The sequence below is a fragment of the Labeo rohita genome, chromosome 17, assembly GCF_022985175.1.
Source record: "Labeo rohita strain BAU-BD-2019 chromosome 17, IGBB_LRoh.1.0, whole genome shotgun sequence".
In the NCBI taxonomy this organism is placed as follows: domain Eukaryota; kingdom Metazoa; phylum Chordata; class Actinopteri; order Cypriniformes; family Cyprinidae; genus Labeo; species Labeo rohita.
Window position 1 is genome coordinate 22,927,842 of NC_066885.1, and position 12,802 is coordinate 22,940,643.

At 32.1% G+C, this 12,802-nt stretch overlaps 1 protein-coding gene across 1 annotated transcript in view; it reads right to left on the reverse strand.

The window, feature by feature from the left end:
- mboat2a (membrane bound O-acyltransferase domain containing 2a) overlaps nucleotides 1-12,802 on the reverse strand; it is a 66,099-nt gene that overhangs the window by 4,415 nt on the left and 48,882 nt on the right. The window contains exons 6-12 of the mRNA XM_051133887.1: nucleotides 9,502-9,556; nucleotides 6,529-6,712; nucleotides 3,992-4,184; nucleotides 2,596-2,699; nucleotides 2,437-2,501; nucleotides 2,208-2,340; nucleotides 16-167 (exon numbers count right to left, since the gene is read on the reverse strand). Of these exons, the coding sequence (XP_050989844.1) occupies nucleotides 16-167; nucleotides 2,208-2,340; nucleotides 2,437-2,501; nucleotides 2,596-2,699; nucleotides 3,992-4,184; nucleotides 6,529-6,712; nucleotides 9,502-9,556 (886 nt within the window). The remainder of the gene's footprint in view (nucleotides 1-15; nucleotides 168-2,207; nucleotides 2,341-2,436; nucleotides 2,502-2,595; nucleotides 2,700-3,991; nucleotides 4,185-6,528; nucleotides 6,713-9,501; nucleotides 9,557-12,802) is intronic.

Below are 12,802 nucleotides of genomic sequence, written 5' to 3' on the forward strand. Positions count from 1 at the left end.
AAATGCATTACTGACCTATAAAACTTTAGTGAAGGCCCCACTGCCAGCAGTACAAATGGCACAACAGTGTAACAAATGGCCATCTGCGTGCTAAACCACGTGATCACGTCATAGATGAGCTTGAGTGTGGCTGAGCTCAGGAAGTGTTGCCTCATATTGTGTCTTACCTGAAAAAGAGGAAAGTGTTTAACTTTAAAAGCTCAAAAATACTTGGTAACACTTTACAGTAAGGTTCATTAAATAACATTAGTTAACTGCATTAGTTAACATGAACTAAAAATGAACAATACTTCTACAGCATTTATTAATTTCCTTATTTACTAATGCATTATTAAAATCACAAGTTGTGCTTGCTATTAGATAAAAACACTGTGAACTAACATGAACAATGAATGACTGTATTTTTATTAACTAAAGATTAATAGAGTAATAGAGTAATGTACTGCTTATTGTTAATTCAAGTTAGTTAATACATTAACTAATACATTAACTTCACATACTGTAAAGTTTTACCAATGACTTTTAAAGTAAAATGAAACATTTTAAACCTAAATGATTATATTTTAGATAAATCACCATTATTTTCAGATCTATAGGGTTTGTATTTCCATTAAACCTTCAAATCTAAGAAATTTAATAAAATTTAAGCATTTTCCAAAAACACTAAGAAATGCACATACTTGATTTGACTTTTTATTCTTCTGTAAATATAAATGTTCACTTTTTGTTATTTAATGAAATTTACTTTTAAATAATTAATAAATAGAAGCACAATAAATGTTGGTTATAATATAGTGCTTTTGTCTGTCCGAATACTTATGTTGTTTCTTTCAATGTTTGTGAGGAGAAAAAAAAAAAAATATAAAATAAAAATAAAAAAATCACTCAAAGATTGTGTTTCTTCTACTGACATTTTACAAATGTGTGTACTCTGTAGCACCCAGAATCCCTTTCATTTGGCATGCAGATATAAAAGACAGATAGATATTTTGAATAATACATTTATATGAAAGAGAATTCTCGTTAATACTATACAGACATACAGTAGCATTGAAAAGTCTGGGGTGAGTACTATTTCATTTTAATTTTATATTTTATTTCATTTTATTATTTTTTTTTTCAATTTATTTTATTAGTTTTTATTTTATTTTATTTTATTTTATAATTTATTATATTATTTTATATTTTATATATATTTAATATTATTATTATTATACTTTATTTTATTTTTTATTATTTTTAATTTTATTTTTTTTAATTTTTTATAGTTTATATTTTATTTTATATTTAATTTAATTTTATTATGTTACATTGTATTTTATTTTTATATTTATTTTAAAGAGAATTCTCATTAATACTATAGAGCCATACAGTAGCATTGAAAAGTCTGGGGTGAGTACTATTTCAAAAAATGTTTAATTTTTAAATTTTAAATTTTATATTTAATTTTATTTTATAATTTATTATATAAATTTATTTTATTATTTTATATTTTATTTTATTATTATTATTATTATTATTATTATTATTATTATTATTATATTTTACTTAAATTTATATTTTAAATTTTATTTTATTGTATTATTTTTATTTTTTGTTATTGTATTTTATTATTATTATTTTTATTTATTATTTTTTGTTTTATAGTTTATATTTTTTTATATTTAATTTTATTATTTTACATTGTATTTTATTTTTATATTTATTTTATATTTTATTTTGTTATTGTTTTATTTTATTTATTTTGTTTTATATTTTATCACTTTTTTATTTTTTATATTTTTTTTTTTATTGTATTATTTATATTTTATATATTATTTTATTTTTATTACTATTCATATTTTATATTTTTATGTATTATTTTATTTTAAGAAATTCTAACCTTTATTAACTTTGTCATCACAGGAATAATGAAAAAATATTTATTTGAAATTGCTAAAATATTATGTTTTTACTGCATTTTTTTTTTTCAAATAAATGCAGCCTTGGTGAGCATTTTCCAAAATTCTTACCAACCCCAAACAGCTGTCTTATTCAGATTTTTATGACAGTGACAGTAGTTATGACAGTAGATTACAGTGTTCACAAGACATGTATATGTTCAGAATATCCAAATTCTGATTAATAAAAGAATATTCAGTATACGTAGGATTTAGAAATTCTTGCTTGGGTTTGAAAAAGTGAAAACAGCTGTAAAGAATACTCACTGCCCGTGCTGCCATTGTTACAACAATGCCTGTGACGAAGGTCAGGTAATACCCTGGGTAAACTCCGTGCCAGATGGCTGAGAGGAGGAATGTGGCCGCAGTCGGATTGTATGGGCAGCGCTCATAACACACTCTGCAGAGAACCGCAACAAAGCTCACATTGTTTCTGAGATTTCAGAAAGTACAAACATGCTCAGTCAAGATTATTCAGTTTATTTCAAGCGTTCACCTTTTCAACCAAAGCGCTGTCTGAATGTTCCAGTTATCCAAGAACATCTTGAAGCTGGTGGCAAACTGTTTAAGACATTGATAAAAAGATGATATATTAGATTTCAGGTCGGGTGAGAAGACAAACTTGTGGAAGTAGCACATTTTGTCTGTGTCTTACCTCAATATTAAGTATTCTTAAATTTGATATTCTGTCCCACTTTGGGGTACCATCTGTGTTATAGCCATTAAATCCAAAACCAGCCGCATTGTTGATGGCATCAGCTGTGAAAGAGTAAAATAATCCAGTGACTGACACATTACCCTTATTATACCTAATATCCAACTAGAAACAGGGCAACAAGTCAAAGAAAACACCTTATATGAACACAAGAGGGCAGTATTATACTTGAACATGGTCTATGCTTACAGTCAAAAACTAGCCATACTGCTTAGTGTATACTGTATTTTTGCAATATTAAAAGGATAGTCGCCCAAAAAAGGAACATTTCCCTGTGATTTACTTACCCTCAAGCCATCCTAAGTGTATATGACTTTCTTCTTTCAGACCAATACAATCAGAGTTACATTAAAAAATGTCCTGGCTCTTCCAAGCTTTATAATGGCAGTGAATGGGTGTTGAGATTTTGAAATCCAATAAAGTGCATCCACCCATCATAAAAAGTACTCCACATGGCTCCATGATGTTAATAAAGGCCTTCTGAAGCAAATCGATGCATTTGTGTGAGAAAAATATTAATATTTAAAACTTGATAAACCATAATCTCAAGATTTTGCTAACTGTCGTACGCTCATTCATGAGAGACTGGTGCTCCAGCGGACGACGTAGGCGAACATGGTGACCAATGCCGAAGCGCAGCTGAGAGAGCAAAACGAGACACTGGTCACTAATTAGAAGTGCAAAACGAGGATTTGTAAAGAGAAAAATGTATAAATTCAATATAAGCCAAGAGAAGACTGGTTTTCCTTTGCTGTAAACAAAGCTTGGTTCTCGCGAGACATCCAGTTTTAAATATGGACATTTTTTTTCTTATAAAAAAGCGCTTAAGAAGGCCTTTATTAAGCCATATGGAGCACTTTTTATGATGGATGAATGCACTTTATTGGACTTCAAAATCTCAACAGCCATTCACTGCCATTATAAAGCTTGGAAGAGCCAGAACATTTTTAATACAAGTCAGATCGTACTCATCTAAAAGAATAAAGTCATATACACCTAGGATGACTTGAGGGTGAGTAAATCGGGATAATTTTCATTTTTGGGTGAACTATCCCTTTAAACAAACCACACTGAGTGTTTTATAGACTGAGTGGTAATAAAATGGTTGTTTTGAATTTTTTAATCAAATTGTATGCTAATATGTCATGGTATTTAGATTATACAATGTGTATAGGAATGAGATTATTCTTCAATAATTAAAAAAAAAAAAAAAAAAAAAAAAAGAAGTATTTCTTTCAGTGTGCTCTGTTGTTTACTGCACATTTTGAATAATGTCTATACATATATGTGTATAATTTAATACCAAAAGAGCACATTGCCCATCTGTTCTACTTACCTAACGTCCATACAAAGTAGTATTTGGGGCGTAAAGCCAACATGGAGATGTAGAGGTACAAGACCTGGATGTAGAAGGGGTTAGAGGCCATGAAGGTGTCATCGATGACACGCTCCGTAGGGCAGGCGGTGTAGATCACCAAATAAACTGTGAGTGACAGAGCACACGTGCACAGTTTCTGGATCACGTCCCTCTATAAGAACAACACAAACCATTTCAGAGAGTCAGGGCAATATAATTTATGAAAATGTCATTTAAAAAAACCTGTTCAAAAGTTTACATACACTTGATTCTTAATACTGTGTTCTTACCTAAATGATCCACAGCTGTATTTTTATTTTATTTTTTTTTTTGTGATAGTTGTTCATGAGTCCCTTGTTTGTCCTGAACAGTTAAACTGCCTGCTGTTCTTCAGAAAAATCCTTCAGGTCCCACAAATTCTTTGGTTTTCCAACATGTTTGTGTATTTGAACCCTTTCCAACAATGACTGTATGATTTTGAGATCCATCTTTTCACACTGAGGACAACTGAGGGACTCATGTGCAACTATTACAGAAGGTTCAAACGCCCACTGATGCTCCAGAAGAAAAAAAAAAAAAAAAAAAACATGCAAAAAAGTTTTTTTAATTTGAAGATCAGAATAAATTTAACTTATTTTGTCTTCTGGGAAACATGCAAGTATCTTCTATAGCTTCTGAAGTGCAGTATTAAATGAAAGAATATGATATTTAGGCAAAAAAAGAAAAATGTACACATCTCCATACTGTTCAAAAGTTTTCACCCCCAGCTCTAAATGCATAGTTTTTCCTTCTGAAGCATCAGTGAGCGTTTGAACCTTCTGTAATAGTTGCATATGAGTCCCTCAGTTGTCCTCATTGTGAAAAGATGGATGTCAAAATCACACAGTCATTGCTTGGAAAGAGTTGAAACATACGAAAATGCTGAAAAACCAAAGAACTTGTGGGACCTGAAGGATTTTTCTGAAGAACAGCAGGCAGTTTAACTGTTCAGGACAAACAAGGGACTTATGAACAGCTATCACTAAACAAAAAAGCACAGTCATAGATCATTCAAGTAACAACACAGTATGTAAACTTTTGAACAGGGCCATTTTTATAAATTCAACTATTATTTTACTATATGTGGACTATGTTTTATGTGAAATATCTTACTCAGGTCAGTACTAAATATAGAATAACATGCATTTTGTATGATCTCTCTTATTTTGGTAAAATAATTAACATTTTACAGACTCTAAAAGGGGGATGTAAACTTTTGATCTCAACTGTATATGCATATAAACAGTATTGCAAGTTATGGAAAATTGCACTTTTAACCATACAGAAAGTACGTGTCTATAAACTTTTTTAATGTCTATAAACATCAGAGTTTCATTATGTTTTATTAGCATCTAAAAGCTTATTTTACTTTGCCATCATCAAACCACTAAGGAGCCGAAAGAGCTGAATGGTAAATTATACAGCAATGATTCTGTGTGCCAGCAAATTTAATTGTGAACGCAACTTCCTCAGGCTCTTGTGCAACATGTGAGTGCGCTGATTCAACAGACGCTTTTGTTTATGTTTGTCTATTGAGGATGAAACCCATAAATCACTGACAATATTTAATGAGGTCGGCAGCTTTTACTGGTTTACTTGGGATAAAATGTTGCTGGAGTCCATTAAAGTGAGACAATTGTGAAACTTCTGAGGAGGAAATGCACATAAAAGCACGTTCATCACCAGAGCTACACTCAAAACAAACTCTACACTCAGCAAGCATGAGAAATATGAACTCTTGGCCTTGGAGATTTTCATTCATTCAAACTGACAAAAATGCATAAGGACGTTTTTAACATACAATAAAGTTCAGTTCAGGTTAAATCTAAAGTTTTGTGAGTGCTCCTCATTGTCTCTCTGTCCACTAAAAGTAGCACTGTTTACCTCACCCACTAAAAAAGCATTTTCCTTGTAAGGTCTGCAAAACTGATTTTGACATCAGGTTTTCCACCTGGAAAAATCTGTCCTGAATTGATTATTATACTCCTGTTTATTCACATGCACATGTACTTTGTTTAATTTATTACTGCTGACCACATTTACTAAATGTCAGCTACTCAGTTTTTCTTGTATAAATTGGGGTTTGTTTTGTCTCTGTAATTAAAAAAGGTTAAGTTATTATTTTAAAAAAATCTAAAATAAAATAATAAATAAAACTAAAACGTAAAAAAAAAAAAAAAAAAAAAATCAAACCATAACATTTATATATTTACAAACCGCATACATTTTTTTTTCAGGATTTTCTGATAAATAGAATGTTTAAAAGAACATCTATTTGAAATAGAAATCTTCTGTAACATTATAAATAAATGTCTTTTTCTTACTCATCTCATACGTTGACCAGTAATATGTGTATGTATCTGCATGCATGTACACATATAATCTTGTATTTAACTATGCAATGTATATAATCTATCTGAAAGCACAAATGTGATTCGGTCATAAGAGGGAGCAAGAGAGCAGTGTAATGACTTTACCTTAGGTGAAGGGTCATTCTGCTTGAATTTCCCGTTCTCCTTGCCGTTTGACTCCAGGTGCTTGGGCTCGTAGCATCGGCCTTCAATAAAGGCTATATAATCATTATAGGAGCAGGTTGGGCCAGCCAAGATCCCCATAAAGTTACAGTTGTAACTCAGATACTCCAGCAAACTGGGCATCTTCCTGTACAGCAAACACAAGGACAGGACAACAATAAGTCACCAAATAAATTGTTTAAGTTTAAAAAAACAAAAACAAAAAAAATGTTTGATTTAACTAACAAACCACACCCAATATCAAGCACCAAAACATGATTCGCTCTGTGGTGGAAATAATCATGAAAAAGGACAAATGTCAAAGGATCAGTTCACTTCCAGAATAAAAATTTACCCATCGCCATGTCTTTCAAGATGTTCTTGTCTTTCTTTCTTCAGTCAAAAAGAAATGAAGATTTTTGAGGAAAACATTCCAGGATTTTTCTCCATATAGTGGATTTTAATTAGGGATTAAATCCAATCCAAATTGCAGTTTCAATGCAGCTTCAAAGTGCTCTACATGATCCCAGCCGAGGAATAAGGGTCTTATTTGGTGAAAATGATCATTTTCTAAAAAAAAAAAAAAAAAAAAAAAAAAAAAGCTTTTAACCAAAAATTCTCGTTTTGCACTAGCTCGACTTGAAGCATTACGTAATCATGTTGGAAAGGTCATGTGTGATTTGTGGTTATATAGAAATTTGTTTTTGTTTTTTTGGAAAATGACCAATCGTTTTACTAGATAAGACCATTATTCCTTGGCTGCGATCGGGTAGAGCCCTTCGAAGCTGCACTGAAACTGCAATTTGGACCTTCAACCCGCTGATCCCCACTGATGTCCACTATATGGAGCAAAATCCAGGAATGTTTTCCTCAAAAACCTTCATTTCTTTTCGACTGATGAAAGAAAGACGTGAACATCTGGATGACAAGGGGGTGAGTAAATTATCAGAAAATTTTTATTCTGGAAGTGAACTAATCTTTTAACATATTAATATTATTATTGTAGTAAGGTTTTTCAGTATTTAAGAAAGCCAGGATATACACACTGCCAGTCAAAAGTTTTTGAACAGTAAGATTTTAAATGTTTTTTAAAGAAGTCTCTTCTGCTCACCAAGCCTGCATTTATTTGATTCAAAATACAGCAAAATCAGTAATACTGTGAGATATTTTTACCATTTAAAATAGCTGTTTTCTATTTGAATATATTTTAAAATGTAACTTATTCCTGTGATCAAAGCTAAATTTTCAGCATCATTACTACAATACTTCAATGTCATATGATCCTTCAGAAATCATTCTTACATGCTGATTTGCTATTCAAGAAACATTTATTATTATTATTATTATTATTATTATTATTATCAATATTTAAAACAACTGAGTAAAATTTTTTTTTTTTTTTCCAGGAAAGAAAAATCCAGAATTTCATTTTTTCAGGATTCTTTGATGAATAGAAAGATCTGCGTTTATCTGAAATAAAAAGCTTTTATAACATTATACTCTATACCATTCAAAAGCTTGGAGTCAGTATTTTTTAAATATTTTTATTTAGCTAGGATGCTTAAAATTGATCAAATGTGATGATTAAGACATTTATAATGTTCCAAAAGATTTCTATTTCAGATCAGTGTTGTTCTTCTGAACATTCTATTCATCAAAGAAACTTGAAAAAAAAATTCTACTCAGCTGTTTTCAACAAAATAATATTAATAACTGTTTTTGAGCAGCAAATCAGAATATTAGAATGATTTCTAAGGGATCATGTGACTGGAGTAATGATGCTAAAAAAAAATCAGCTTTGAACTCACAGTAATAAATTACATTTAAAAATATACTCATATAGAAAACAATCATTTTAAATAGTAAAACTATTTCAAAATTTTACTGTTGCTGTACATTGGATCAAATAAATGCAGGCTTGGTTAGCAGAAGAGACTTTAAAAAATATTACAAATCTTAATATTCAAAAACTTTTGACCGGTAGTGTATATATAAATAATGCTTTGCTTGCACAAAATTAATCAGTGAAGATCTTAGCATTATGCTTACACAAATAAATGACAAACTAATTAAAATTAAAAAAAAATTCCCAAATTTAAATAAATGAGCTAAAAACAAGTGATCAATCACAATATTTCACTAAATATTTCACTGCAAAACAGATGTAAATGCCACAAAGAGGACTCTAAGTTTCTCTTGATAAATTGCTTGTTTTGAACTAGTTCACTGGAATGAACTGTCTGAACAAACCTTGCTAAAATGAATCCGTCACATTTCTCAAGAACAGTCAAACAGAATTTTTCCACACTATGCTTATTACTGGCAGTTACACATTTTTTCTTAAAACGGCTAAGCACTGTTACAGTTGTTAGTGTAGTGGTTAAATATAATGCTATACAAGATTTACTCTATGATTACAAGAATTTGATCTGACTGCCATTGTCTCCTCCATGAATGAGTTTGTAGCATGTAACAGCACTTTAGCAATGATCAAACATGGCACTGTGTCATGTTTGAAAAAGAATTCCACTCATCTGTAATATAAATATTGCTTCACACTCTGTGACCACAGGGCCGTGGTACTAACATTATTCACAACTGCTCTGGGTGTGACTTCCAAAACCTCAGAATCCTGACGACTTCCTGTAGCCACGGGTTCATGTGATACGGTGGGAATGTTCAGTTGCTTGGCAACAGCCTTCAGGGCCTGATTGCGAATGATTTGAGTCTGCAAGTGGTATGCTACTTTTTAGGCACTGCAGAGCAATATTACACTTGATTTTATGCACCTGTGCGCTCTCTACAGGACTAACACGCATTTGATCGGTGAGAGAAACTTTATATATTGACTCAGGTTTGCAGTTGATTTTCTTCCAAAAGACACAGAAAGTAAATGAGTGATCTCATCTCAACCACAAACATACCTTTCGCACATACCTGACTGCAAGATATTTCTGACTGGGCTTTAGGTGCTCCTCCCTCTTCGTCAAACCTGTGGGAAAAACACACAAACACAGGCCTGAACTCATCAGACGCACTCCCACGAAACACTGTCATGTTTAGAAGTTGAGAAACAGATACAGTTCTGTTAAGTCATGAAGCAGAATCACATCTACTGCTATTCACACTAGCTTGCAGAAACAGCAGCTATACTCTCATACAGCAGATACGTGTGAATGAAGCCCATGTGATGATGCAGAATCACACACACTCATCAAATATAAACAGAAACCATATCACACATCTGTGATGACATATTCTGTGTTTTCAAAGTTAAAGGTCAAATACGATGTTGTTTAAATTGCCAAATTTTGGATGAATAAATCAAAAGTAGGTCAGTACACTTAAAATAAAATTTAAGCCACAAAAACACTTTAAATATGAATCCTGCATGTTCTGCGCATCTCTGTGTGAATGAATGACGCAGATGTGCGATTTTATTTACTACACACATATTGTACGCTAGGCCACATGGTTCAAAAACATAAATTTTAACATGTATTTCGTGAGTTAAATAAATTGTTGTTTGCACGATTTTTCACATGTAAACAACACGTATTTAACTCATATAATACATGTTAATCATGACTATTTTTAAAATTCAAGTGTTTTGAACCATTTGGCCTTCAATAATACTGAAGCACGCATGACGTTGGCAATGTTTTCAGCCTCTGCCGCCTTAAAATACAAGTACATGAACACATACAATCTCAAGAACGGCTGTGAGAATCGCTTTATGAGCATTTTACCATTTCTTTTGAGAAAAACTATCGTCATATCATATACAAACAGAAACTTAAAGGTCTTCACAGCAACCCGTCAAAATAAAAGTTCAGTTTAACACGAAGAAACTAATGTTTTATGCCTTCATTTATTTACCCGAAACAATTAAATATACAACACAGTATTTCTGGAAAAAAAAAAAAGAAAAGAAAATAATAATAAATTAAGTTATTTTTCTAATGAAATAAACTAAGGATGTTTTTGATTATTAAAATGTAATTAAAACGTAATAAAACAGATTTCACAGGGCCCTACTCTACCAATTACCTTTTAAAAGTTTGGTGTAATATTTCTTTTGAAAAAATTATCAGTGAAGACACTTCTAAAAAGGTTTTTCTTCTTAAATGCTCTTATGAATAATCCTGAAAAACATGCATTACAGTGTTCACAAAAAAATTAAGTAGCTGTTTTCAACATTGCTAATAACACCAGATGTTTCTTTCGTATATTAGAGTAATTTCTGACGGATCACGTGACACTGAAGAGTAATGATGCTGAAAATTTAGCTTTGCATCACAGGAATAAATTACATTTTATAATATATTCAAATAGAAAACAGTTGTTTTAAATTGTAACATTATTTCACAATATTACTGTTTTAATTGTACTTTTAATCAAATAAATGCAAGCCTTGGTGAGCATGACAGACTTTCAAAAACTAAAAAAAAAACAACAATCTCAAACTGGTGTATAGATAGAGAGAGAAAGAGAGAGGGATGGATAGAGATAGATAGTACTGTTGAGTGTAGACATTAATTAAGAGTCTGTGGACAGTGCTGTCGTGTTCTGCAGGGCTGAGCTGCTCTGCTCCAGTCTGGAGCATGAAGTCTGCGGGGTTACTGAAGAAAACGGATCAAGCCATTCTTCATTCATCTCTGTCAGTGCACTAGATTAGCCACCCTATCAGCTTCTGCAGGCTAAATGGCTGCTGGGAAATGCATAACCCACAGCAGCATGTACACACAGACACAGTCCCACTCTTCTTTCTTTCAGTAAATGTGACAACATCAACAACACCTCATGATATTTGTTCAGCGGGCAGCACTCTGAGGTCCTACACAAGACCCACTGAAACAAAGGATTAATAACAAAAAGTACCACATGTTGACATACTGAGGCATGGTGCTAATGTGGGAGACTCAGTTTGAATGAAACCTAAATTGTAACCCTGATCGTATAGAATCCAGTGGTTCTAAAACGTTTTACAGTGGCGTACCCCCTGGGGCATTTAACATTCTTCTGAGTACCCCCACTTAGACTGCATATTTTGCCCCATTAAACCCTTAAATTAATTTACTTGTATAGCGGCAGTTTTTTTCTAGACTTCTTAATCGTATGTCATCTTTTATGTCATATTCTTAACATTGTGTGTATTATTAATATACTAAAGAAAGCAATAAATGATGGCAAAATTAAGTCATACTTGTACATTTAAAGAAAAAAATCGCCAGTGGTGGTAAGTCACTGACTTAATGAGTGAGGCGTCGCTTCTTTCATTCATTCATTCAGTAAGGAAGCGGCTGTAGTTATGAATGGGTTATTAATCACCGACTCCCCGAATCCTTAAAGCTGCAGATTCCTTCACTTTACGAAATACCACTGCTGCTTGGAGACGCACACCATTCTGTTGCAGATTTCATTGTAACTATTGTTTTGTTGTAAAACAATACTGACAATGTTGTGTTTTAAAATGTAAAATGTTCACTTATTATTACTTCTTTGTTGAACTGTTACATAAAATCAACATTTGCGATAATTTGAATATTCAGAGAAAATTGCGTTTTTGCTCATATTTTAAACATGAAAACAATAACTCGCACAGGGCATGTTTCCGTATCGAAGAGAGTTTCCTAAATCGATCTCTATTTACAGTCTGTGTCAATATTTGTTCATCATACTATTACGTGCTACAGATCTACTTTGAAGATACAATCGTGATTTGCTAAAGCAGCAGTCAGTTTTGACCGCAAAATTTGAGGTCATTTGATATCATTTGACCGTTTACGGCAGTAAAATTTTATACTAAAAACGGTATTTTACTTATCAGAAACACATGCCCTGTTTTAATGTTACTTTAAATTGGGGAAGAATTAAATTAATGGCAAAGCTCAGCATTTTGTTTGCGTACCCCCTCCGTCACCTCGTGAGAACCACTGGTATAGAACATACTTTTTTTGTAGGCCGAAAACACGGAAACGTGTTACACCGTGTCCTAACTACATGCGACATGACAAGATTCTAGCAACAAAAGCACTTTGGGTGTCCATACCAGATGTGATGCGACGTGACGCAACAGAATCAATTAAATATCACAGCCAATCAGAAGCATGCGTGGATGTGTACATACACTGCCAACACACATTAAGGTTCAAACAACAAAAGTGAACTTTGCATCCGATGACCCCTTTAAAATTATGCACATACTGAGTGAGTACCATTTTTATTTTTGAATATG